Here is a 27,077-nt window from a genome sequence, read left to right as displayed (position 1 = left end):
CCCAAGTCTTGGAAACTGTATCTTTGACTACCCCCACCCCAGTCTCTGTACTTAACTAATAAATACTAATAATGATACCACAACCAAAGAACCACTATGAACAACAAACAATTCAAAATAACTTTATAAACTGTCACATTTCTCCTTTGTACATCCTTTTTGCTGCATACCTCAGGTTTGTTATTGAAAGTCTGCAAATGGTGCTTCTCTGCCTCCACTCCCCCCACCCTCCCTGTTCAGTGAAAGGCAGCTCGTTGAATGCAAAACTACTCAAAACCAGCCTTCAGCACATTATTCACAAGAGCTTCAACATAGTTCAAATCCCCTTCCACCAATTTCCACCCCCGCCCTTTCAAAATGAAGTTCCTCATTTGAGATATTTCAACAAAATGGGAAATGAATGCCATCTCTGGAGCAGTGTTTTCAGGAGTGGATTTAGAAAGGGTTGCAAACGCCTGCAACTCCCATAAGACAGAGCGAGTCAAAGTTTATCACAGAATAGGCTAGAAATACTGCGGTTCAAGTATTAAACCAAATTTCTGAGAAATCACTAAAGAATCCACATTTCTGATAAATAAGAACACAGTGGGAGCAAGTATACATTGCTGTACACTGCATATAAAAGTGTCTGTTTTAAACTGGAAAGACAGGTGCAGAGACCAAAAAAAAGGGGGGGGGCGATCAAAGCCATGAAAATTGATAGTGTGTCCTCTCCCCAACACACACATACTTTTCTTTGTCCAGCTACTCCACAAGCTGAGTGGGATCTGCTGACATCTGGCTCTTGAACTGCAGTCCAATCCACGCCCATCCCTGTGTGAGAATGGGTCACCCTGCAGGAAGGCCCGACCACGTTCAGTTGCTGAGTGGGGAGGGGTGTCTTGCAACATGCAATTGCATTATCCCTGCTTTCCTCTGCAGAAGAAGAAAATCCTTGGCTAGAAAAGCCTCCACTTGTTTCATCTTTGGGGCTTGGCCTTTTTCAGTTCCCTGTTTCAAGGGGCTCTTCTTCAGGGTCAGCCTTCTTGTGTTTCCTTATATGTTTGTACTTCTCAACATAAGCCTTCACAAGATTAGCCACCTTCACTGGGTTAATTTCACCACTTTTGCTGTGGCAGATCTAGGAATGGTAAAAGGGTATTGAGTTAGTTTCTGTGAACCTAGCATTAAGTCACCCTGCCTTTTTCGACTTCAAATTCACTACCTGAAAGAGCAGGAAAGTCTTGTGCCAGCAGCTAATATTCAGTTTACAGAGCATGACTTAAATGGGGCTTTTCACAGCCATTTGCCTAAGTTTAAAATAAGATATTCCCTCTCGTTACCTTTTGCACCGCCTTCCGAAGAATATCTTTGTATTCCTCCTTAGTGATTTCCCTCTTCTGGTAAAAGGGCTTAATTGCGAGTTTCACTTCTTCCACAGCCCTCTCTTGCATGTGAAGTTTCTTCATGTACTATAAAGGACAAAAAAATCAGTTAACCAAAAAGCTGCCTGCAAGTAGGGTTTTCAAACTAAGTTATCAGAGCAGTGGTTTTTAAATTACAGGAGGAAGATATGCTGCTTCCCCTGTGGCAGTCCTAGTTGTGATGAAATGGGGGGTGGGGATCAAGTGGGATATGCAGACATCGTATTATTTCAGGTCTCCTCAGGAATACAATAGGTTCAGGGAAAACCTATTAATGAACCGCACTGTAATTTACTGAATGCCTTGCTACAAAGTACAGTGACAGTGAATAGCTTAGACCAGGTATCTTCAACCTTTTCAAATCCAGAACCCACTTTTAACCGAAACAATACATTTGGGGACCAATTTCTTGATCTTCTACCATATATTTGCATGTTCATAGTGCTCCTGTTGCAACCCACCTAGGATCCGGCTAGGACCCACTAGCCCACTAGCATCAGACACATTCATAAAGGACAGGTCTATCAACAAAATAGTTTAATGTTTCACCAAAATAGTTAAATGCTCAGTGGTGATTTACTTCTAGCAACCAAGGGTTGGGGATAGCTCTCTCTGTGAAGCATCTGTTGACTGTTCTGAAAGACTAGACGGTCTGATGCAGCAGGAGAATTCTTAGATTTTATGGGAGAGATCCTATGCAGTTTGAGAGTTGATGTTGTGCAAGCAGTAGCACAAGAGGTAGTAAACAAAGCTTAAATGTCACCAAGTAGAATAGAGTTGCACTAAGACAGGCACTGGACTTGGCTGTTGTGCTGTGCTAAGAATGGGGCTCCCACGAGCGCAATGGCTGTTGTGCGAGTGTGCTACTCCATTTGGGGTTTGCCCATGAGTTCAACTTCATCATCTTAGCGAGCCATCTACCTCCACTCACCTCCTCATTTTTTGATTTATCCACAGGGGACTTAGGTGCTTTGACTTTCTCCTCTGTATCTCCTGTGGAAGCTGCCTGAATTCCTGGTTCTGAAGCTGTTGCCAGATTGCCAGGCTCCGGAGTCAATCCTTGTCCCGCCACACAGCTAAGCAGAGGGAGACTCCCCTGCATGATGAACTGGACGGTGGGCTGACTAACAGGCGCATAGGGGGGCAAACTCGAGGGCAGTGGTGCTGTCAGAGGCAGGTTTTGGTTGTAAACCTGAAAAGAAAAGAAAAGGATCACAGACCACTTCTCATATCACAACATGTTCTCTACTTCTGAATGCCACTGAATACCAGTTGCCAGGAATCACAGGCGAGGACAATACTGGTGGGGCAGGTCCTGTTTTTAGGCTTCCCTGGCTGGCTACCGGGAGAAAAGGATGCTGTACTCACTGGAACACTGGCCTGATCCATCAGACTATTCTTATGTTCTGAACAAATGAGGGTGGGGATATGATCCATAGGGTTTACAAGAACAGCTTTCATTTAAAGGGACACGTATATTACTTTCTGCTAATTCTAAAAGGGAAAAGTTTGTTTTAAATTATTGTAACCTATCCTGGGATCTTAGAGGGAAATGAGGGTAATAAATAAGATAATACTGGGCTCACATCAGCCCCACTGGTGAGCAGTGGGTGGTATTCAATAAGCATTTTTGTATGCAGTCTAATAGCTGATTTTAAGATGTCTAACTCCCCCCCACATATTTAATAAGCTATTGGAAATTAGAAGTAACAAGCCCATTGCAAAGCAGCAGGACACAGTTTCAATTTTTAAGTAGGGGAATGCCAAAGTCAGAAAAATTATTGCAGTACATGGGCTGAATGAAATGTACTACAATACATGTGAGTGGGGGGGAGGAAGAAGACTGTTCCACAATGAAGTCAAGTTGGGGGCACAAGTTTACAGATGGAGTGGAATGGCCTCCCATGACACTTGTCTTACGGCGTGGGAACCAACCTGGGAGGAATCTAGATCAGGAAACATAGGCTCAGGAATCATATAATTGGTTGGAGGAGGCTCAGTTAACTGCACCTGATTTAATGTCTGGGTCAAATCCTCTGCTTTCCAGACCCCTTCTTTCGTTCTCTGCTGTTTGCAGAATGGCACCCCTGAAAGATCCCCAGGAAGAAAAGCGTATCAGAACAAAACATCTAGATGATCACAGCAGATAAAAACACTTCAAGTTATCAAACTTCATGACAACCTCAGAAGAATTCAGTAGAGATGGTTTAACAAGCTTCCCCAACTTCTTAAAATGAGATTTTAGTCTGCAAGCACAAACATGTCTCTAAGTTCCTAGAAATACCTAGCAAAGCTGAATTCATAGCTTAAAGCTCCTTAAAATTGGCACAATTAGTTTATGAAGTGTGATCCAGGATGAGGGTGGAAGAGTTATGCTTGTTATAAGTTAGATATGTTTTTATGATGCACATACCCATGTTATATTCTTCAAACCACACATGTAACAAGTGTAACAAGAGGAATCAAGTCTCTCTTTAAATAACTCTAGCTGTTTTGGAAAGTTTTAAAGAATTCCCTGCAGTACTAAACACTGCTTAAGGACACATGCGTATATGCTAGAGAGAACTCCATGGCTTACTTAACAAAAACAAGCAGTGTCTGCTATTACATCAGAAATGGAAAACCATAGTTTAAGCTTCCTCTCCAACCCCCCCAAAAAATCTTGCTTTGGAATTCTGCTTTCTGGGAAAGAGAAAACCAGTTTGCCAGGTTAGAGGTAATGGCAAAATGGATTGCCACCAAAAAAAGGCAATGTCAGAGGGCATGAAGGAAGGAGAGAGCATGCAAGGTGAATACTCACTAACGTAAGTGCCAAACTACAGCGAAACTGCACCCCTTATTTTTAACATAACCTGAGGCTCTCATTTAGTGGGACCAATCCAACCTTGAACCATGACAAACAACTACATTCCGTCTCACTTCTAATGAGAAAAGCAGCTCCTATACTCATGACATCGACTTTTGCCATTTTAAAGATTTACCATGTACTTACTTGCTGCTTTGTCTGCAGTCCCTGCATCACTTTCTTCCTCTTGAAGATTCCACGTAACTCTTTTTACTGGTGCTTTAGATTTCAACACAGGACCTTGAGCTACTGCTTCCGGTTCATGTTTATTTACATCAGTGGCATTCTCACCCAATGTAAGGCCCCCGCCTTTAGCCTCTGTTGGCGTTTTGATTTCAGGCAAAACTTTAATTGGCATTGGCTCATCATGCTCCTGTACAAGTTCCTCCTTCACTGGAAGACAGTCTGATAAAAATGGGCACACATCATCAATATATTCGTTTCTAACTTCAGTTTCTTCCAGTTGCTCACTACTTTGGCTAGCAAGTCCTGGTGACTCATAGCCTGCTGCCAATTCCTTCCCAGTGGAAGAATCTATATTGTCAGGTAGCACTCCAGAACTTGCACACTCTGCCTGAGAAGTTATTATAGTTACAAGTTTCTTGCAGATTTGCTCCTTTACAATGGCCTCTTCTAAATCAACTTTCATTGCTATCTCTTTTGGAGGGCTCTCCTGTACAGGCATCAGGTCTAGATGAACATTCAATGATTCTTGTGTTGAATCTTCCAAGTCTTGGGTCCAAGGAGGAGCATGATCAAAAGAACTGCCCAGGTTATCATCTGAGGATTTCTGGCCTTTCTGGTCCTTCTCTTGAAGAGGTAGCAGTGGCATCTCTTTCGGCTTATGTTTCCTTTCTTTGGAGTGTGACCTATATAGCAGTTGTTTCTCCCTAGACTTAGGCCCTTTGGACTCTCGGGGTCTTGATGGCGAGGATGATCTTGATCTCCTCTTTCGCTTCTCCCGGGATCTAGATCTAGATCTCTTTCTCTCTCGGGACCTTGAGGTTCTCTCCTTCTTGTACCTGTCATGGCTTCGCTCTCTTCTGTGCTTCTTTTTCTTCATTCTCTCAGCACTGTCTGATGGGGAACATTCCCTCCCCCTTCCTCTAGTGGCAGAGTGCTTTTTCTTTTTCCGACTTTCATACAACTCAAAAGAAGAGTTGCCAGGACTACCAGATCGTGATCTAGATCTCTTGTGTTCTTTTGCCCAGGAGCTTTTTGCCCTTTTGTCTTTCGTCTTATCCTTTGCTTTCTTTTTCTTCAATCGCTCATAACTACTGGAGCGGTCACTTGAGGAATGCCGAGTCTTTGATTTAGTCCTGTGGCTTTTGCTGTATTTTTCTTCTATGGAGCGAGAAGTAGACCTGGAGCTTCTATCTCTTGAACACGTTCTTGATCTAGATCTTGATCGTGTGCTTTTGTAGTCTTTTGTAGCTGCCTTTTTTCTTTTTAATGTGTTCTGGCTTCGAGAACTGGAATTTGATGGGGATCTTGAAAAAGATCGCTTTTCTGTTTGCTCATTTTTGGGTAACATCTGTAGACTGTTTTCTCTTACGGAACTGTCCACCTCAATTTTCGCTCTAGCCGTACCTAGGTCATCTTCAAAAACTACCCTAGGACCATTCTCATCCTCCTCATTTAAGTGCTCTACACCTGTGACTTGCTTGATGGCAGAGGATGTACAGGGTGGACTTGACAATTCCTCCTCCTCAGCTTTCTCTTGTTCTGCATCAGATACCTGCTCCACAAGCCTCTCCTTTATCATATCATCATGAGACTCTGTGTTACTTGATGGCACATCTGATGATTCGGCCCCTGATCCAAATACATTTTCCAGTGTGTAAGGGGTAATGCGGCGCACTGTTTGGAATGTCTGGACTTTTGGACTCGCTATGGATATTGTTCTGGTGATATTAGTAAGGGGCAATCTTTCCGGACTGCTATTTGTTGAGCTTGAATCAGAGCCTGTTGGATCAAAAGGATCATATATTTCACTTTTGACTGGTTTAGTCTTTTTCAGCGAAAAGAGGGGCGACGGATTCTCCTTTTGCTGTACTTTATTGTCCACAGGCCGGAAAGTATTGCAAAACCCAGGATTAGACAGTCTGCTGGAATGTCCCACATTTCCAGGGATGTTGATTTTAAAGCTCTCAAATGATGAGCTTCCAACGTTCCCCCTTGAAGGAGGAAAGGTGCAACTGGCATGGGCAGCAGCAGAGCCTCCACTTGTGTGCGCTTGTCTCTGAGGAGCACGCGACTTGCTGCTCTCCATTTTACTATCACCAGCTGGTTGGTTTGTACTCCCTTTGCCAGTCAACTGTGTTACACAGGAGCTGGGAATATCACTGTTTCGGTCACTGGCCGGCTGCAATCCCAAATGTCCACTAGTCGATTCCTTTTTAATCTTTGGTATCCTGGGGAGTTCAGAGATATCAAGCCTTTTAGGGGACAATTTCAGAGGCTGCCGCACAGGTACGGGTTTTGAGAGTGAACTCGAGTTATTGGACAATAATTTAGAAGATACAGAAAGAGGAGCCCCAGGCAGTTTAGAGCCTCCATTAAATCTGAATACTTCACCCAGTTTGGGGCCACATCTATTCAGATTTGCTAAACTCTGAGCCTGAACAGACCTTGGAGTCATTGAGTATTCAAATCTAATGGGAGCCCTTCCAGATGTAATCTGCAATGGATTCACTGCTTTGTTTGCTAGGCTTAGTGAAGAAGAAGACAAGGCGGAAGTATTTGAGACAGCAGATTTGGAGTTCGAATTCAGTTGTGAAGAAACCAAAGATTCAGCAGCAGAGCCGCCACTAACTGGAGTCCCCAGTTGGGAAGCCCCCTGCTGGGCGCTGTCCTCCAAGCCTTCCTCCACTCTTGAATTGCTTGCTGAATTGTCATGCAGCAATGAGACTGAAAGAGACACGAGAAAAACCCATGAAAGTTTTCCCACTCATTTGCTTGTACTATTCTATACCGACAATAACATCCCATAATTTTAATATGAAGTTAACACGGGACAACAGAATTGGGGTTTTAGCAACTAATTAACACTATGCAAGTGAACTGTCAGCTGTGCCAGCTAGCACAACTTCCAGTATGACAGTAAGTTACACCTCCAAGTGTCAACACTTAAAAAATAAAAGGGTTGGTCATTGCACCATAAGCTCTCTCATACTAATTCCGTATAACCTCTGATCACTTACATATATTGCTTACCAAATCAAATGTGGGCAATCAATTGGTCTATTTTATGAAATTCAGATTAATGTGATACATTCTAGAAAGCACAACAGCAGTACAATGTCAATAGTCCTATACTGTTCTCTTCTATTGCTATGCTTTGACAAATAAACAAAATACTGATATGTACTGATTTTGTAGCTCAGTTGGTTAGAGCGTGCTGCTGATAATGCGAAGGCTGCAGGTTCGATCACCGTAAGGGACAGTTGCATATTCCTGTAGTGCAGGAGGTTGGACTAGATAATCCGCAGGGTCCCTTCCAACTCTATGATTCTATGATACTCTATGAATAACTCTGGCTACCAATTCAAGACATACTATTACAGGATGCAACATGGCATTTGCTTGCCTGGATTAGAAAGTGCTTGTGCACATAACGTGCTAACAAACTTCAGATCAGTCTAACTAAGCATTACCTGCTTTCTTTGCTGTCAACGATCCATCTCTATTAATGACAACGTCAGAACCACTCATCATAAGGAGGCTCTGTCCAGTCAGGATGCTCCCCAACAGGTCGGGCACAGGGGCTGGACCAGCTTCGGGCTCAGGTGTCAAGGCAGGAACACTCCTCCTATAAATTACACAAGGCATGCCTTCTGATTTCACACTATACAGAACTATACTGGTTACATCATAATGAACAAAGGATCTTTGACATCCTATTACTATAGGTTTGAGACTGTAGCACATCTCCACAAACCTGAGGCAGCTACATAGGTTAAAGATGAGCCATCCCCAACCAGTCCTATTGCTACCAGCAGTGGCGTAGCGTGGGGGGTGCAGGGGGGGCCGGCCGCACCGGGCGCAACATCTGGGGTTAGGGCAAATCCATGGGTTAGGGGGCGCAAATCCATGGGTTTGGGGGGCGCAAATTACTTGCCTTGCCCCGGGTGCTGACAACCCACGCTACGCCACTGGCTACCAGTGTTTTCAGAAGAAACAGTCTACCTTGAGTTGATGGCATACAAAATAACTATAGCTAGTGGGATAAGAAAATAAATGGGCAAGTATTATTTTCTTTATAGAGGGCTGAAAATACTATGAAAAGCCTTGCTATTGGGGGTGGGGGTGGGGCGGAAACCCGGTAATATGCAGAGTTGTCTGTACTCCACAATCCAATGCAAGTGTAGAAAACCTGCAGAATCTCATTCTCATTTCATTTAATGTTTGCACCCACTTTTCCTTCCAAAAATGAAGCCTGAAACAGCTAATATAATGAAACACATATAATATGGAAACCAAAGTAATATAAAAAATGCTGCAATAATTGTTTTCAATCCAATACTTGTCCACAGCTGGATAAGCTATGTGAACATTTACCAAGACCAGGGAGGGGGTGGGTGTTCCAATTGGTATTTCTGAAACCCAGAACCTTCAGATAACACAACATTTGTAGTAACATCTTGGCTTTCTGCCTACTACACACTTAGAACATTCTCTAAGTCTGAGACAGCAAGAAAGAACATGGAGCACAATCCAGTCATAAGTTGAGCACTTGTTGATTTCAACTGGAGAACGGAACGTGTGCTTAAGAGTGCAATCCTCTGCAAATCTACTCAGAAGTAAGGCCAACTGAGTTCAATGGCATTTGCTCTCAGGTTAAGAGCATATAGAAATGGAGCCTAAATCTGCTCCACCAAAACCCAATGGCCTTAAAATGTTTTAGTCTGGCCCATCCATACCAGTGGGCAGCTGCAGTTTTGTTTTGTTTTTAATCATTTTGGTCCTGTCCACTGTGTAAAAGCAGCCTGCTCAGCCTGTGTAAGTCTTTTGCAGCAGCAGCAGCGTTTCTTTGCTTTGCTGCAGCCTAAAAGATTCTTCCTGCTGCTCTTGAAGCAGTTGCTTTCTTTTTTAAAAAGGCAAACTATAACAGCTTTCAATTATCCAAATGAACAAAATAAAAACACCCCATCTCACCCACATTTTTATTTATTTCTTTGCTACTCGTATCTCTTTAAAGGAAAAAACTCAGTGTATAGAACAAACTTCATTAGTGAAACAACTCAGCCGACCTCTGCCAAATAAAAGGTGAGTTTTATTCACATCTCTGCTTTGATACTGTGAGCTTGAGCTTTCCGCCTGCCTACTGCAAAACACGGGAGTTACAAAAGAACCCCCAGTATTTTAGGTATCAGTGTCTTTGCACCCAAGAAGCTCACTAAACTCAACCATCTCATTAGAAGGTGCCCCAAAATTACAAAATGGTACTCCAAACCAGAAGACCGGAGGAAAACAATGCAGACATTCCATAAAAAAAGAAGTGAGACAAATAAGATGCTCCACTGATGTTTTGAAATGGCTCCAAAACATGTACCTCTTGTGGATTCCTAGATCCATAACTCCTTCTGCTTAGCCAAGGCCACATCTGAGAGAAAAGCTAGCTGCCTCTACACTCAACCTGCTTTGCAGCTGAGCTAACAGGCTTCACACCTATTGCAGAACCATTAACTCTGCCTGCAACTCCACATATACTAATCCTACAAACACTTACTCTCAAATAACACCAATGTTACAGAATAAGCAGAAGGACTTCTAGTCACTCTTGCTTTTCACAGTAAGCATTCTATACATCACACTTCCCTCCCATTGTTACTTTTAAAATCAAGGGCATTGTGCAATTGTCAAGAATGTGGAGAGCTAAGAAATACTGATCTAAAATATATGGAGTCACTATATATCATGCATTTAAAATGTGGCAAAGCAGGGTAACTATACCAAGTGTTGCCTGCATAACATGGAAATACGCCCACTGCTATAAGCCAAGCAGGTATAACCAGATCTGGTGGCAATTGTTCATGCTTTAGAATGCACACTGACCTGGGAGGAAGGCCTACTGAGCTCAGTGAGGCTTACTTATGCGTAAGTTGCATAGGAATTCACAACTGGTCACCTCCAGGTTGGCTTACTGTAATGTGCTTTTTAATGAGGCTGCTTTTGAAGACAGTTCAGACACTTGAGTTTGTCCAGAATACTGCTGCTAGGATGCTGGATGATGCAAGCCAACTGGAGCATACCACTTGCACCTTACACTTTCTGCACTGGTTATCAATTCATTAGGATATTTATAAACCACTAAAGATCCCCGCACCACAATAACGATATAAAATAAAAACTAAATAGGTAAGAACAAATAAAGCAGTTCTAAACAACAACAAAAGACTGCCTTCTGGAAAAGCCTGTGATTTTTTTAAAAAAAGGTTTTTTTAAAAGGCTTTAAAAAGGAGTTGTATGCATTTCAACTGCAACGGGCAGCATGCTGCACAGGGCAGTTGCTACTGCATTGAAAGATTAAGTCTAAGCTGACATGAAACCAAGTTCTGATGCATGAGGTTCTACTATGTGGGCACCCATAGACAGTGCTTTTTCTTTTTTTAAGGAAAAAAGTGGTGCTGGGACTAAGTTGTTACAGTAAGTGCTGCACTTTAACTTTTTTTTTATGGGGGGCGGTTAAGGTGCCAGTACTGTGTATCCTTGAGTCTCCCCAGAAATAAAGCACTGCCCATAGATCACCTTAGTCAACAGACAGGTATATAGGGAAGTGAGGCAATCCCTCACTTATCAGTTGTTGGCTTTTGACCTTGAAAGCTCTAAACAAGTTCAAATCATTGTACCTGAAGAATCACTGCTGCCCATATGAATTTTCTAGTAGATCATCTACTGAAGCCCTGCCCTCAACTCTTCTGTCAGGGAGGGGTTTTCTGGGATAGTGCCAAGAATATACAATGCCCTGCCGAAGGAAATATGCCCAGCCTATTACTGCTTTTCAATGAGTAGTGGAGGCATATTGTCCAGCAAGATTTTTTAGGCCCACTTAAAAAAAAAAAAATTCTGACTGTTTTCAATGGAGTTTTTTATTGTTTACCTTTAAAATCTATGATAGCTATACTGTTTAGTATATTGCTTTAAATTCTGTTGTGGTGTTGCCACCATGATCACTTCTTAGAAAGGCAAGATAAATACACAGTACTGAAATAAATAAAAAATATTAATATATTAAGTGTCCAAACTGGAATGGCCATAGCATCAGACATACATCTAAAAATACGCTTTTGGTGTTCCCCAGGAGCCATATCCTGAATACACACACACAAAGACCCCTTAAGCTAAGTGCTCCGAAAAGACCAAACTGCTGCAACAAGCTACTTCCCATTTTGGAACTCCAATTTGCTTTTGCCTTACCTGTAATAACTCACCTGGAACTTGCCTTCTTTGGAAGCAAACATTTGGCTGCATTCCTGCTCTTTTGTAGATTCTCCCCTAATTCTCAATGAGCTTTGACCCTCTTTGGCTCTAGAAAGAACATCTCAGTGATTTCGGCTTACGCTTTGGCTCCTAATAAAAAGGAAGCAGAAAGCTCCCTAAACCTTAAAGCATTTTTTAAAAATTTGACAGGCATGGATCCACAAGACAGAAGCTTCAGTTTTGGTAGTTTCTCGGGGAGAGGAGCAGGAATCCAGTCAAATGACCCTGTTCAAATCCGAAGTAAGGAAAATGATTCTTTTTCCTCTGAGAAAACTTAGTATGCAAACCTTGAGCTATCTCTCGGCCTAACCTTCCTCACAGGGTCATTGAGATAATAAAATGGGGCCAGGGAGAGAACCACTAAGCAACTTGGTGGTAATGAATTAATAACAAAACTAACAAAAGCGAAAAGAAATGAAACTGCTTTACATAACTGTCTCAATAGAGCCCATAGAATTTGTGAATCATGAAATATGTCATCCATACACCCCTTCTGATGCAGTGAACAGACCCCTACCCACCATCATTTATATCATGTACCAAAACATGTGAACACAAGACAAAACAAAACAGCTGCTTCTTATCATGTTTAGTTGTAGTCTGAGTCTTCAGCCTCAGGGACAAAGCCAGGCACCAAGTTCCCATGATGCCGCCTCCCTCACTTCCTCAAAATCCCTCCTCAAAATCCACCTTTTCCAAACCCCATTCCTCAAGTCTCCATTCCCTATTGTAACTGAGCCCAATTGCATATTCTTCCCCTCTGTACCCCCTGCCTCCATCAACCCCCTTGTACCATTTTCTAGCACAATAAACTGTAAGCCCTTTGGGGCAGGGATTGGTTCCCTCATTCTTTCTAACGCACCATGTAAATTTAATATTCTTAAAGCAACAACCACAACCTCAAACATCTTTTTCAATGTGATAAAGCAGGGCTGTGATAACCTCCACCCAACGCCAAAGAAAACCCTCCAGATTACCCATGTTGAAAATCCCCTAATATCTGTCCTATTCCGTTGGTTGTCTTCCCCTTTTTCCGCTTACTCACACATTTACTCCTCCTTGCTTGGCAAATTTCCCAGTCGCCCACCCTTTCCCTCCAGTTTGTTTAGGGCTCTCCGCTCCCAACTGCAAGAGAACCTCCCAGCTCCAACATTCCACCTCATGCCCCAGTTAAAGGGAAACTGCCTTAAAACGCTCTACCAGCTGGCGGGCGCCTGATCTGAACTGGACATTGGGCATCCTTGAACAAAACAGACCCAAACAGGGTTCCCAGGTACTCAGCACTGTAGGCAGCAGCAATGTTAGCATGCCAAGGATCAGTAGCCCAGGACTGCATGAACCTGGCAGCCTAAGGGCTCCTTTAGAAACACATCGCTGAACATGTGGAACACTGCATGGGTAAGCTTGCTGGGCATTTTATTATTATTATTATTATTATTATTATTATTATTATTATTATTATTATTATTTTAGCATGTTTCCAAAATGAGGCCTGAATAAGCAGGGAATGGGGATAAGCATGCAGTAAGGCATTCTTCGCACAGGAGGCAAGCTCAATGGAGAGCCTCTCTCGTTAGCCCTCTCCCGTGACGGAAGCAGCAGGGATGTCTCACTGGAATAAATGACAGCGAGAGACTCCACCCACAAGCAAATATTTCCTTCTCCACCACTACAAAAAAAATCAGGGTGAGCTAACAGTCTAAAGAAGGAATATGGATGTGCTATGTGTGAAGAAACAATTGGGCAGACGGTGCTTTTCCCTTTCCCACTCTCAGCTTCCTCCCTCAAATTTGATGACAATTTGATCTCAGGAATAAGCTTGCTTAGGATTTCATGGTGGCCAGCAGAGATCTCCCGCTCCCCTAATTTGAGAATTTCCGACTAATTTTAGGGGTGTTTCATAAGCTTTCCTAAGAATTCCAGAGTCTTGAGTGACATTTGTTATCAAATGCTTCCCTTCCACCTGTCTGGTGGAATGAGAGAATCAAACTAGTGGGAATGAGTGTATGAGTGTGTTTGAGTGAGTGAGAGAGAGAGAGAGAGAGAGAGAGAGAGAGAGAGAGAGAGAGATGGAATATTTAGAGGTATATGGTTGCTATTTCTAATTGCTCACTGAGAGTCATCACCTTAGTAATTTTAGGAATAGTGACCTATTCAGCAAACTGAGAACTGAAAGGAAAAGATTGTAGCTTCTTCAAGCCACCTACAGCTAAGACAGGATTTGAACTGTCTTTCTATCTGTCGTGGATGCTTTAGCAAAGATTCCTGCATTGCAGGGGTTTGGCCTAGATGACCCTTAGGGTCCCTTCCAACTCTACAATCTTATGATTCTCCACATATACACATATGACACACACTATGCTATAGTCTGTAGCACTGAGCATGAATCCATGAAGACTGCAAAAAGGGTTTGAGGTTTCAACGCAGTGTGAAAAACAGGAGAGACCACAAACTAGAAGAGAACTTTGTGCACCTCGCTTCTCTTGCTGCTGCTTTGTATAATAGAGCACCATGTGGCTGGCCTTACCCAGGAAGCCCCATAGCGACTGGCCGAGCGACAGGACGATGTGATCTTAGTGCTGATTGAGAAAGGCCTCTTCTTTTGTTGCTCACAGGTGAGGCTGAATTTACAGGAAGCTCTTCATTACTAGGAGAGAGAAAATTTTGAAGATCACAACCAACTTCCATCTTATCTGCGCTTTGCCTATTTTCTTAAATGAAATATTCAAACTGAGAAGATCAAATTCTGTCTTCTGATATACTATAGAAGTTTCTGAAATAGCAGGGAAGCAAATGGGTTAAGGAACATATAGAGTAGGCACACTTAAAAGATTAGCTTCCAACTGAATAAGCTTTATAATCTAATTTGGATTTAGCCCCATTTTTCTTCTTTCCTGCCTATCACAGATAAAGTCTCCATGCATTTCTGAACTGCAGTTCTTTGTTTTCTTCTCATTTGTCATATTTCATACCTGTTATAAGGATCCAGTTCAAAAGGATCTCCAAACACAGAGAGAGAGGCTGCTCCAATATCTGCTCTCATAAGGCCAAGAGAGGGTTCCATTGGTTTGTACATGGAAGGGATTGAAATGCCACGTACAGGCTTGCCAAGACGAAGGGTTTTTGCAATCCGGGAACGAGAAGTCAGCTCAGTTTTCACCTGGGTAGAAGGAGAGCAGGTTAACTTTATGCTCAGAACAGGATTGCCACCAAACACTATGAAAATAGAAAACATGACTATGTATCACAGAAATATGAGGGGTTGCATTCTCTACTCTGCAACCCTCTTAAAGGGAATCATAGAAAGTAAGTGAAAACCTTGGCCAGTAGGCCTGGAGACTGTCTGAGTATATGAAATAAAGTAATAATTAGTCCTAAATAAATAATGCTGTATTACAAGAAAATTGTAACAATGCTCTTTTACGAGAAAAGCATAAACAATAGAAAAATTTCTGCATTGGTGAAAAATCCAGGAACATACTTTTATTTTTTTTCCCTTCCTCCGCCTTGCTCGGCGTTTGCGTCTCTTAATCCAAGTTCCAGTGCTCTTTTTTCCAGCAGATGACTTGGTATGAGGTTTTTTACCTGCTGATTTCTTTCTCCTCCCTGTATTAGAAGAAGAAGAGAAGAAGAGTTTGGATTTGATATCCCGCTTTATCACTACCCTAAGGAGTCTCAAAGCAGCTAACATTCTCCTTTCCCTTCCTCCCCCACAACAAACACTCTGTGAGGTGAGTGGGGCTGAGAGACTTCAAAGAAGTGTGACTGGCCCAAGGTCACTCAGCAGCTGCGTGTGGAGGAGCGGGGAATCGAACCCAGTTCACCAGATTACAAGTCCACTGCTCTTAACCACTACACCATGCTGGCTATATTAGGTAAAATATAGAAAGATTTTGGAGCTGGAGATCAGCAAATACAGCCTATAACCTGAATCACTTCTGTAATCTGCATGCTAAATACAATCCATTCTCAAAAGGAAAAGCAGCACGTGTCAGAAACATCACAGCCTAAATTTAAAGAGAGAGAATAAATGAGGATTATTCCAGAGGTGTTCACTCTCTGTTGACCTCTCATTTCCTGTGGCTTCAACAAACTGGGATTAATTCAGATGACCCTGCCGACACTGGTCAGGTTCATGTGTCATGGAAAGCCATAGTCTAAAACAAACTAGTATTTATCGTGAATAAGCAACATGATTGTGCCCTCTGCTAATTTGCACCTGCTTTGCACCACCTTTTTTCTCAAGCTGGGAAAAACAAGCCACCACACTTGGCTTAGGTTACACAAGAACCAGTGCTTGTGGTTTCTCTCCGACCAAACCACGAGCAGAAGTCAAGGTTTGTTCTTGGCCTACAGCATATTTAGAGGGTCACCAACCACAAGCACTGGTTTCACATATAAAACTAGGTCAGCCACTCTGTGGTTGTTTCCTATCTCTATGTGGGGTGAAGGGAAGCAGGCACAATCAAGCAGCATGCATCAGCACACTGCTCACTCACAGTAAACCATAGTTTATTTCAGACTATGGTTTGCTCTTATGTGTGAACAAAGCCATTGTAAAGCCACCAGAGGTTACAGACCATATGAAACTAATGGCTGGTCACTTGAATGCCTGGAGCATGTATGGTGCAAGACCCTCCAACCCTGGCTCATCCGAGGGTCCATAAAGTGGCTAGTTACCTCACCAAAAGAAAATCTGTAAGGCACTATTATGTCAAAACAAACATCTGAATCAATCTACCAGGTTCAAGTGCAGCTGCCATCTGAATATTCATTAATATCCCACACACTTGGTAGCGGTTTTGTTTTTCCCTAGAGTTACTGACAGCTACATAGGGCCTGCTGCACCCACATGAACCAGGCCATGCACTTCAATCTTCAGAGAAGGCTCTGCTGCGTGTTCTGCCTTTCTTAGCTGCCTGCTGGTTTTATTGGTACTGCTCATATTCTGGGCCTTTTGATTGTTGTTTTACGCTTGTCTATTTTGTTTAGCTGCCATGGAGGCTTCACTGTGGAGGCTAAAAGGAGGCACAGAAACAGTTTACCAATAAATAAATGAAATCCACCGACAGCTTGAGTATTGAAACAGTTAGTGATGTCATACTGGGGGAGGGCAGGGAGACAAAGGTTCAAATCCACTGTGAGCCATGAAGCACACATGGTGATTCCTGTGCCTATCAGACAGCTTCACCCTAACCTACCTCACAGAATTATTTTAAGATGAAAGGGTGGAAAGAGAGCTGTGTAAGCCTCATAAAAAATTAACTAAGAACTATCACCACCATTCTTAGCAAATTACCTCCTCTTCGTTTTTTCTTGGTTGTAGTTCGAGGAGCCAGTGGTCTCTGATACACGGCTGTGCTCAGCCCTGCTGCGACTGCATCAATGGTTTCATCAAGAAGGGAAGACATAAGGTATCTTGGTACATGCTAAAAATCAAGATGGGAAATCACAATTGATTTACTACAAAATTAAGGAAGTAGAAAAGCCGCCCCCGCCCCCCCAAGCCCAGATTTCTTCCTAAATCAAACTGTCTCTTCGCTACAATTAGGAGCTTTCTCCACTCAAAATCCTCCCCTCAGAATGTGCAGTACCTGAATTCGCTGTGCAGTTGTTATGCGATTCCTGTTCACTGTTGCCCGCACACGCTCACTCTGACGTGTTCTGGCTATAGCTCGAGTTCGGACACTGGGACGTAGTCGACTGGTGGTAGGGACGACATCAGCTATGAGGGAAGCAACTTCCTCTTCACTCACATGATCTGTTTCTTAAAACAAGATCAGTTGTCAGCTGTGTTTCAACCAGCACCTGAACACCTTTCTAGAGACCTAAATCCAGGCATTCTGCTAAGCCTCCAGAACAAAACTGGCAAGGGTTCTGGAAAAAAGAAAGCTCCTTAAATCCCTTTGCTTTAGAATTCCCCATGGACAGTGCAATGTTTTCCCTTCCAAGGCAACTACCAGATCCAAACACCAGTTTAGATAAAGAGATGGTTATGGAGCAATTTACTGTTCACCGATGCCAATGCAATGGTGTGGCTGACTCTAGGTGTAACAGGCTTGTACAATGGACATCAACATTAGCTGAAGAAGTAGTGAGATAAAAACGTTGTTTTGTTACCAGTTTTTAACACTGAATGAGTTTTCCTTCAATTATAGCAATATTGATTGGTTTATATGGGAAAATCCTATCTCAATAAAAGTCATGTTGCATAAGCTGTGGGAAAGTCCTGTTTTCTTGAAGAACAGCTCTCTACAATGCAAAGCTAAGCTACTAAAAAAAATACTTGCCAGCATCAACAGATACAGCATTTGCTGGTGCACATGGTGGGCAGAACCATTCATCGACAGGTATCTCACTCAACGGAGGATTAAGGCATTCCATGTGGTATCTTTTAAAAAGAAAGAAAGTGTAACATGTTCTTACAGAGCAAGAGGGTGCAAAACAAGTAATATGTAACTGGCCAGACAAACATCTTTTTTTCACTAAGATGATACATGCAGGAGCTTCCTAACAACAGTAGAGCAGGCACTAGTAGAGACATACATAATTCTTTTGAGTGCAAAGGAAGTTCTGCAACTCTTTGAAACCTCCTCATCTCACAAGCCTGGCTGCTTATACAAATCTTCAATCATAGCATGGCTCCAAGTACCTCATGGTTCTAGAATAGCACAGCATAGGGCATACATTATGATTGCTCCTATGGAGGTATCTCCCAAACAAGGCCAACTTGTGCCCTATGTTGTATTCATTGACCTTCTTCTATCCTCTTCTTATAGGCTTTGAGCGGTTCCTTCATCTAGGCACATTAAGGACCACCTCCCACTTAGCTTTAAGTAATGGGCACCTAAATAAAAAAAATCCCTAGAGAAAACAAAGCAGGTTTTCTTTTGAGCCTACAATAACAAAATTTCATTTTTCTTTTACAGTACGTAAATATCTGGTGGCTGTTTTCACACCTTAAATTGTTTTATAATTTATTATTGCACACTCTGTTTTTATGGTATAAGCTACCTTATCTCAGTGCTGAAGGGGGGAAAACCCTACATTTTCAAGTTCTGCCTAAAAAAAATGAAGATCTTCTAGCAACAATGATTTGCTAGCATTCCCCCCTGCAAGAAGAAAAAAGGCAGCATACCCATCAAACATGTCAACCTAGCGGGGTAGAGGGGGTGGTGAGAAGAAGAAATTATGCTATATATTTTTGTGTTTTTATATTGTGAACTGCCCTGTAATCTTCAGATGAAGGGTGGTATAGAAAATTAATAACATAAAATACAGGCAGCATACAAGAGAAAGAAGCATCTACAGGCCTAATATAGTGTGAAAGCATCAGGCAAAAGTAGCATACCCAAGGAGGGTTTTTAAAGGCAGAACTCCTTACCCATGATCACAGCCATCACACAGCAACAGGCGATCTTCTCGGTCGCTTCGGCCACACACTTCACAAAAGGTAGGGTCCTCCTCCAGATTATCCTCCTCAGATTTTGCATTCTCAACAGGAATCTGAGCAAAGTTGCACATTTTAAGGAAGTTTTACACTATCATGTTAATAGCTACACTAAGCATAGCCACTATTGCAAACTCAATAGTGTTTGCACCTGGCCAAGCACCAGTCAACTTCATTATCCGCTTTTGTGCAATGGGGCACAACATTCCTGTTCCCCTATACTCTCTACATAAAAGCATGCTTCACTGGTATTTCACCTGCAATACAAGCCACAATGTTCTTAGACAAGGACTAGAAGACCCATCCCACAGAAAGCCACCATAAAGAGGGCACACACGGATTGGGCTGTGTATAGAAAGGCCCTTCTACGCATACACATATAAGCCAGATCTCTAAGTGACAGCTGTAGCCTACCCAAAAAACATTACTTCTGAAAATCAGTGTTGGAAAAATTGCATATTCCAAAACCACAACCATTCATTCAAGTGAGCAATTCCCATCAACAGTGCCATTAAGGAAAGGTTTCAAAGCTTTAGGATGGTATCCAGGAAGGGAAAAATTGCTAAGGATTACGAGTTGAAGGAGAAAGTGGACACAAAAAGTTTTACAAAAACTGCGTGAAACATGGATTCTGACTTTTAACTTTTCTTAAGTCAATGGAAAACCTACTTTCTTCAAGATTTCTCCACCCAGGCGCACTCGAACGCAGATAGACTTAAAAAGTTTGCGATCTACTGGACAAGAGTTGGCATTCTGCAAAGAGAAGGAGGGGATGTGTTATTTATTTGATTTCTTACCCGCCATTTACCATAAAGTACCAGAAAGGGTACAACAATAAAATATGCAATTATAAAACAATGAAAACAGCTAAAAATGAAAAATAAAAGTAATTAAAACAGTCCATACATAAAACCATTAAAAACAATACTAAGGTAAGGGGACCGCAGCAAGCACAATTTTTAGCTAAGGTAAGCCAAAATCTGCCAGATTATGCCAGAGTAGCAATTTTGGTTTTTATATCACCCAAATAACAAGACTGAGAGCAACTAATATTATTGGTATTATAGAAAAAGAGAACAAGGTAATGAACGCATGCACTTTTTAAGGTCTACTGGGTTCACATTATTACTGCAAAAACTAAATGAAGGTTGGGCTCTAGTAGTTCAGGATAATAACTAAAATGCATAATGGTAGATTCTACTGGTCTAGTTCTTCTTAGCCAGTGACTGTAAATCTGCATTATAACTTGATCCCAAGTTTGTAATCTCTACAAAAATCACAAAGCATTTTGCACAGGATGATCTGAAAATTGCCTCAGGTATGGTATTATTTTTATCAGGTCACATCAAATTATACTGCTTATTGCCTTTGCAAAAAAAAATGTAAACAAACTGAGTAAGATAAATTATGCAACAAATTTATCTAAAGAGTTCTTACTTTAGACCACTCGACTATACAATCCAAGCAGAAGTAATGGGTACAGTCTTCAGGCGTTCCAACAGCCTGGTCCCTGAATGTGTTGAGGCATATTGGGCAGTTTTCAGCATCTTCATCAGAGGAAGAAAGAAAGCCTCCATTAAGTTGCGGCTTTGCTTTAACCAAATGTGTTGATTGCGTAGCAGCCATTTCCATTTCCTCCTCCTCCTCCTCTTCTTCCTCCTCCTCCTCCTCTGAGTCTTACAAAACAATGAAAGAATTCCTTAGTATTTATTTCCACATAATGCATTTTGGATTGAAGTGCCCTATGATCCTGAAGAGAAACAACAGTCAAATAGATTCCTGGGAGACCATGAATACCCACTTTCAATGCTAAAGCTTCATAAGGCTGCATTATTCAGAACCAGCACTCTACAGCTATCCCATCTATTTCCATGATTCAACACCAGTGGGCGCACAGTAGCCCAATGCTATATTAAAATTTCAGTTAACTAGCAGTCATCATATGTATGGCTTGCTTGATAGGAAAAAGAAAAACTCAAATAAAGTCACAGTGTTTATCAGGGTATTGCACAGCAAGAGGGAGTGCAATACAGTGGTTAAAGCAGGTATAGGGAACCACAGAATCATAGAATCACAGGTCCTCTAGGTTTCTCTATCAGACTTTTGGGACTCTGCCCAGCTCACCCAATACGCATTCTGCAGGCCACATCTCTCACTGGTCCAGCTCTGCGCTCTCCTCTAGTGATTTTACCTGTCCTTGAATTGTGACAATACTGCTTGCTTGGATAAAAGAATGGCACACAACCACTTATGGAACACACACCACTGGTACGCAAACCCCGGAAGAAAGCTGCCCACTAGGTAATGTGGCCTTCTGGCTGAAAAGGGTTCCCTGCACCTGGATCAAAATGTTGAGATTGAAGACCAGGGTATTCAAATTCCTGCTCACCCACAAAGCGGATGATTTCAGTCTAGGTTGTTATAACCATTCCACTCACATAGAGCATTAATGCTGCTTGAGATCTTTGGAAGAATAGAGAGATAAATACGCTAATGACAGTTTACATTCTATCTCATCTCATCTCATGTGTGAACCATGGCCCAACACGCTATGTCCAGTTAAATAGCTGCTGGAGACAACTTGATTCCATAAAATAGTAATGATCATAACATTGAGCTGTTTTTTTATCATCACCTTCTAGATCTTCATCTTCACCTTCTTCATCCTCTTCACCTCCATCTTCATCAGTATCACCTTCTTCCTCACTGCCCGTGTCATCAGAGTCCCCACTATTTCCATCGCTGCTTTCTTTTGAACAAGAGGAACATAAGAGGGGCAGAAAAGGGAAGAACATGAGTGTTCAGGGCCAACTATCATGTAAGGCATAGAAAAAGCAAAGTCTTTACAAAAAAATCCAACCACCCATTAACATGTAGTACTGGTGGTATTGTGCGTACCATTCCATATATCGTACCATTGTGGTTGTGCGTACCATTCCATATATCAGAAGTGTTTATCTCTTGCCAACATCAAGTAACTACATCTCCACCACCAGGGAGGGACTCATGAAGAAAATAATAGGCAGTAGTAGTGGCCAGTCTCCCTTATAGGAGTTTGAATTAGGAGCTATCCAAGACCATTGGTACTTAGTTTCTGTTTGCATATTACATATGCACACACAAAACTGTATAATCAGTAAATCTATACAAAAACATGGCATTGGTATCAGAAACAAAATTATTCTGAGAGTCTACCTCTATTTTTATTTTCCAACCAGAAAAGAATAGATTTCTAGTTCTCATGGCTGAAAATGTGTGTTTAGTGAGCTACGAAATCTCAAAAACAAAAAGGAAGGGTGTGAGCAGGACTTCAGGCAAACAGGGACTGAAGCGTCATTGGCTGCATATTGTTTATCATCCCTCCACCATGAATAGCTGAAACAAAATAAAAGGCCAAACAAAGTGTGTAACATTAACAAATTCACATAGTTATTCTTATCAGGGTATTTGGTTTTCTAAGGAAAAAAGATAGCTGTTGTTCCCTTACTTCCTCTGCTAAAAAAACCCCAATAGTTGTATTGCACCACACACTAACGTGCATGAGAGTTTTAACAGCTAATGCTTGCAATAGCATTTGGCTGTGTAGGGTATTCTAGCCATCAGTGTTAGCTAAATAAGGAGCCATGTATATGAAGCTTCAGATTGCTAAACATAAGAAAATCTGGAATGATGTAAACAGCCTTCCCCAGGTTGGCACCTTGTTGCTGGAGTACAACTCCCACTCTCTTTGGCCAATGGCCATGCTGACTGAGGCTGATGGGAGCTGTAGTCCAAAACATTTGGAGGGCCTCAGGTTAGGGAAGGCAGATGGTTTCTAAAAAAGACCACCAAGTTGCTTTCTGTAGAAATGTCTTAACATTTATAGAGTAAAACTGCAAACCTCACTCACATCCAAGTTTGAAGTGACTAGGAAATAAATTATGCCTATGCCTAGAGATGTACAGTTGTGAACCCATGAAGAATATCTCCAAACACAAAACCACAGACCAGTTTTTTCTTGTAAATGCCTTAAGGTTCAGAAGCTCCAGCAGTTTTAAGAATAAGGCTCCGACTAGTTTCAGTTACCTGCGTCGCTGAAGAGCAGTGCAGTCGTTCTTTTGACTTTGCCTACTGCAGCATTCTTGTTAATGAGCTCATCCTGACTGTCATCATCCATTGCAGGGCATCTGGAATTGGCTCCCTAACAAGAAACAAGATTCAAATTGAAGGCAAACTTTTGCAAACGACACAAAATGCTGAATACATTGTTTTTGACTTTGTACGTGCAACCTGGACCATGTCATTCTCTGGGTGACATACAGAAAAAAATTATTATTAGGGAACATTTAAGTTACAGAGAGAGAGAGAGAGAGAGAGAGAGAGAGAGAGAGAGAGAGAGAGAGAGAGAGGGGCAGTTAAACAGGGTATATCTTTTGCAGGAGATGTGGGCAACAGTAATAATCTGTATATATTTTTGTGCGACATCATTTCCATGGTGACAGAATGACAGTTGTCAAGATAAAGGTAAAGGGACGCCTGACCATTAGGTCCATTCGTGGCAGACTCTGGGGTTGCAGCGCTCATCTCGCTTTATTGGCCGAGGGAGCCGGCGTACAGCTTCCGGGTCATGTGGCCAGCATGACTAAGCCGCTTCTGGCGAACCAGAGCAGCGCATGGAAATGCCGTTTACCTTCCCTCCGGAGCATTACCTATTTATCTACTTGCACTTTGACGTCCTTTTGAACTGCTAGGTTGGCAGGAGTTGTCAAGATAGTGGGTGTCTAAAAGACAGTGAGCAGGGCAGGTCCAGTTTCACCTTGTATGTGACCAGGTCAGTCTTCTTCCACGAATTATTAAAACACTTTACAGACAACTGCACACCCGTAATGTTTTCACCACATATCAACAAGTAGAAGGCATGTCATATTTCCTAACAGGATTGGAGAACCAGTTAAGCAATAAAAATATTCTTCCAAGAAAGTCTCCTGTCCCACAATTGACCACCCCTGCCCCACAATTAAATTGGATTTGAAAACAAATTGATTCTGCCATGCTATCTGAGAGCAAGCCTGGACCTCCAAGTCATGTTTTATCTGCATCTAGGAAAATACCAATTGCATAGAAATGTTATGCTAATACGTAGAAATATAGGATATTTATTAAGCTATAATTAATTTATTTAGTAGATGCTAATAAATATGAAATAAATTTCCCCACATCAGGCTGCAGTTACTGGAATAAAGCAAGCAATGCTGAATTTTTTAAGGGCTTCACACATGACAAACTCAGTCTAGGACAGCTATGACGATCGGTTCTGTTGGTAAAGGAGTCAGTTTTGTACAGTTTGGAAACATTGTTTGTTCCTTTATTGATACTGAGCTTCAACTGGGTTGGACCTCAGCCTAAACCTATATCCAAGACTCCATTAACAGGTTGGAACACCTTAACAGTCTAAATGAATTGGGGCATGGGTATCTGATGGACCACCTACTTCCACATGAACCGACCCACTTACTCAAGCCCAATAGCACCTGCCTCCAGAGGTCAGAAGGGGTGGCAGACAGAGGCAGCATTTTCTGTTACGGCACCCCATTCATGGAGTGGTCATCAGTTATGGCATGTCACTGATGCAATGCTATCCCTCTGGTCTGGCACTTACACTTTTATCTTTTCCAGTGCCGGGCAGACGTTTTTCTTCACCTTTCTTTAAAATAATAATAAAAAAGATTGCCTGAATTGGATTTCACCCTACTGTGCTGAGTTGTTGAGGTTTTTTAACCACTATTTTGCTATTTTATTGTTTCAACGTATCTGGGGGTAGCAGCACTGAAGGATGAGATTTGTAAAAGTCCTCCAAGCAAACAAAATACATACTTTATGCCCGACTAGTCAGCCAACAGTGGTATCAGTCCTTCCCATGTTACCTTTTCCCTCATAGTGTGGTAGTGGCCTAAGGAGCGGCAAATCAAGTACAGTGGTACCTCGGGTTAAGTACTTAATTCGTTCCGGAGGTCCGTTCTTAACCTGAAACTGTTCTTAACCTGAAGCACCACTTTAGCTAATAGGGCCTTCTGCTGCCGCCGCACCACCAGAGCCTGGTTTCTGTTCTTATCCTGAAGCAAAGTTCTTAACCCGAGGTACTATTTGTGGGTTAGCAGAGTATGTAACCTGAAGTGTATGTAACCTGAAGCGTATGTAACCCGAGGTACCACTGTACACACCAATAAAGCAAAATAAATACAGAAAATAAGTCTTTGGCGAGAATGTCATCAGGTGCAATGCAAGACTGTTGCACCAGGCAGAAACGGGCCACTCATTTTTGAATTCTAGTACCGGCACTTATTATGCCTGGGATGGGGGGGAGGGGCGCTCCAAATATTTTTGGACTTCAGCTCCCAGCTTTCCCACACCACGGGGCCACTGGGAGCCCAGTAACAACTGGAAGGCCGCCGGCTCCCCATCCTTGACATAGGCCACCCACCGGACTGGGAAAACAGAAAAGCGGAACGCATCTTAAAATAGAGAAGGAAGCGGGGAATTCTCCAGCGAGCAGCCCAGCGCAGCCGCCTTCCTCGCCCGTCACCGGGTCGTCGGTTCCGGGCAGCGGATGCCTCTCAAAGACCACCATCCCGGAAATGGGCGCCACCTCCGCTCGGCCAGCCAGGCTCCCTGGTCTGACCTGGAGGCCCCAAAGGATCCTTCCCTCCCCCCCTCCGCTCACCTGCCAGGAGGGGACCCCACAAGGCTATGTAGACCGGAACAGGAGAGGAATGCGCACGCGCACCGGCTGCTTTTTGACACCCCCCTTTTCCCGCAAAGGAACGCAAAGCGGAGCGCGGGGCAGGGGGAGACAGACGCCGCGTCGCAAAGCAGGACCGCTGGGAAGGCCGAGAACGCCTCCGGAGCCGACCCGGAAGGGAACGCGCAGATGTTCCGGGTTACCTGACGCGGCAGGCGGCGAGAAGGGCTGTTCCATTTCGAGGCAAAACGCGGGGGGAGCAAGGGCGGAAGAAGAGGCGAAGTAGAGCGGAAGCCCCACGGAGCCACGGCGCAGTGTGAGCGCCCGGATTCTGCTCCAGTGCAGTGGCGGCGATTGGGCGGCGCTGTTTCGCCGGGGCGAGTTCCCGACACAGCGAAACGGTGGGCGCAACGCGGGCTCGCTGCCTGCGAAACTGACGGCGCTGCTCATCGCAGAACCGGGTCATTTTCAATCTCGCGTCTCGGGAAAGACCCTTGTTGACTTGAGATTTCTGGCTTGGCACCCTGTCAACCCGGGCATTTTTGCATTGATTCGTTGATCGAATCTATGCACCGCCTTTCATCCGACATAATACACAGTGAAAATGCGTGCAAAGCATTTTCTTTCTCGCTGAGGTGTCGCCTCCTAAACTATTACTTACTGAACAGTGGAGGAACTAGAGACCCCCATCTTAAAAAATGAAACCATGCAAAGCAACTCCTCCGCTAGTGGGGATGGCCCTTTGCACGCGCTCCAGGGCGCTCTTTCATGCCTCTGTGGCATAGCTGTCAACTTTTCCCTTTTCTTGCGAGGAATCCTATTCGGAATAATGGAATTTTCCTTAAAAAAAGGGAAACGTTGACAGCTGTGCTCTGTGGCGACCCAGCGCCTGCACCTTGGGCAGCCCGATTTTGTGCCTGTTGGCTCAGGGGCCGAGGTCAGTGGGATTTACAGATGCGGGCTTTCTCTGGTCCAAACACTTGAAGGGGGGGAGGGGTTTCCCTTTTGGCGACTGCAACTTGTCATGCAAGCCTACCAAAACTCCCTCTTGAAGCCGGCAGAGTGATGGCAAATGCCGAAGTGCGGGAGCTCTTCATGCCACCCCCTTCCCTCCAACGACGCCCTTCTAGAACAACGCGCAAACAAAAACTAACTTTTTAACTAGTGCAGACGTTATGA

At 43.0% G+C, this 27,077-nt stretch overlaps 1 protein-coding gene across 6 annotated transcripts; it reads right to left on the bottom strand.

The window, feature by feature from the left end:
* Positions 1-106: 106 nt before the first annotated feature.
* On the bottom strand, positions 107-26,098 carry PHRF1 (PHD and ring finger domains 1). Of its 6 annotated transcripts, none has more exons than XM_083603100.1 (18): positions 25,881-26,098; positions 23,246-23,360; positions 21,816-21,929; positions 20,618-20,856; positions 19,850-19,933; positions 19,115-19,236; positions 18,021-18,121; positions 17,325-17,491; positions 17,030-17,159; positions 15,212-15,336; positions 14,703-14,890; positions 14,258-14,377; positions 7,905-8,059; positions 4,396-7,158; positions 3,414-3,490; positions 2,335-2,595; positions 1,323-1,451; positions 107-1,120 (listed from the first exon to the last, which is right to left on the bottom strand). In XM_083603100.1, exons 2-18 carry the CDS (start codon positions 23,334-23,336, stop codon positions 983-985), a joined length of 5,004 nt encoding a protein of 1,667 aa, XP_083459226.1. In that variant the 5' UTR covers positions 23,337-23,360; positions 25,881-26,098; the 3' UTR covers positions 107-982. The 6 variants fall into 6 exon arrangements, with proteins under 6 accessions (XP_083459226.1, XP_083459225.1, XP_083459227.1 ...); XM_083603099.1 differs by having other exon boundaries at positions 17,325-17,497; positions 25,881-26,085; XM_083603101.1 differs by having other exon boundaries at positions 17,325-17,497; positions 20,618-20,850; positions 25,881-26,085.
* Positions 26,099-27,077: the final 979 nt, after the last annotated feature.

Source organism: Podarcis filfolensis (assembly GCF_964270895.1).
Source record: "Podarcis filfolensis genome assembly, chromosome: 1".
NCBI lineage: Eukaryota > Metazoa > Chordata > Lepidosauria > Squamata > Lacertidae > Podarcis > Podarcis filfolensis.
This window is presented reverse-complemented; position numbering and strand designations above follow the sequence as displayed.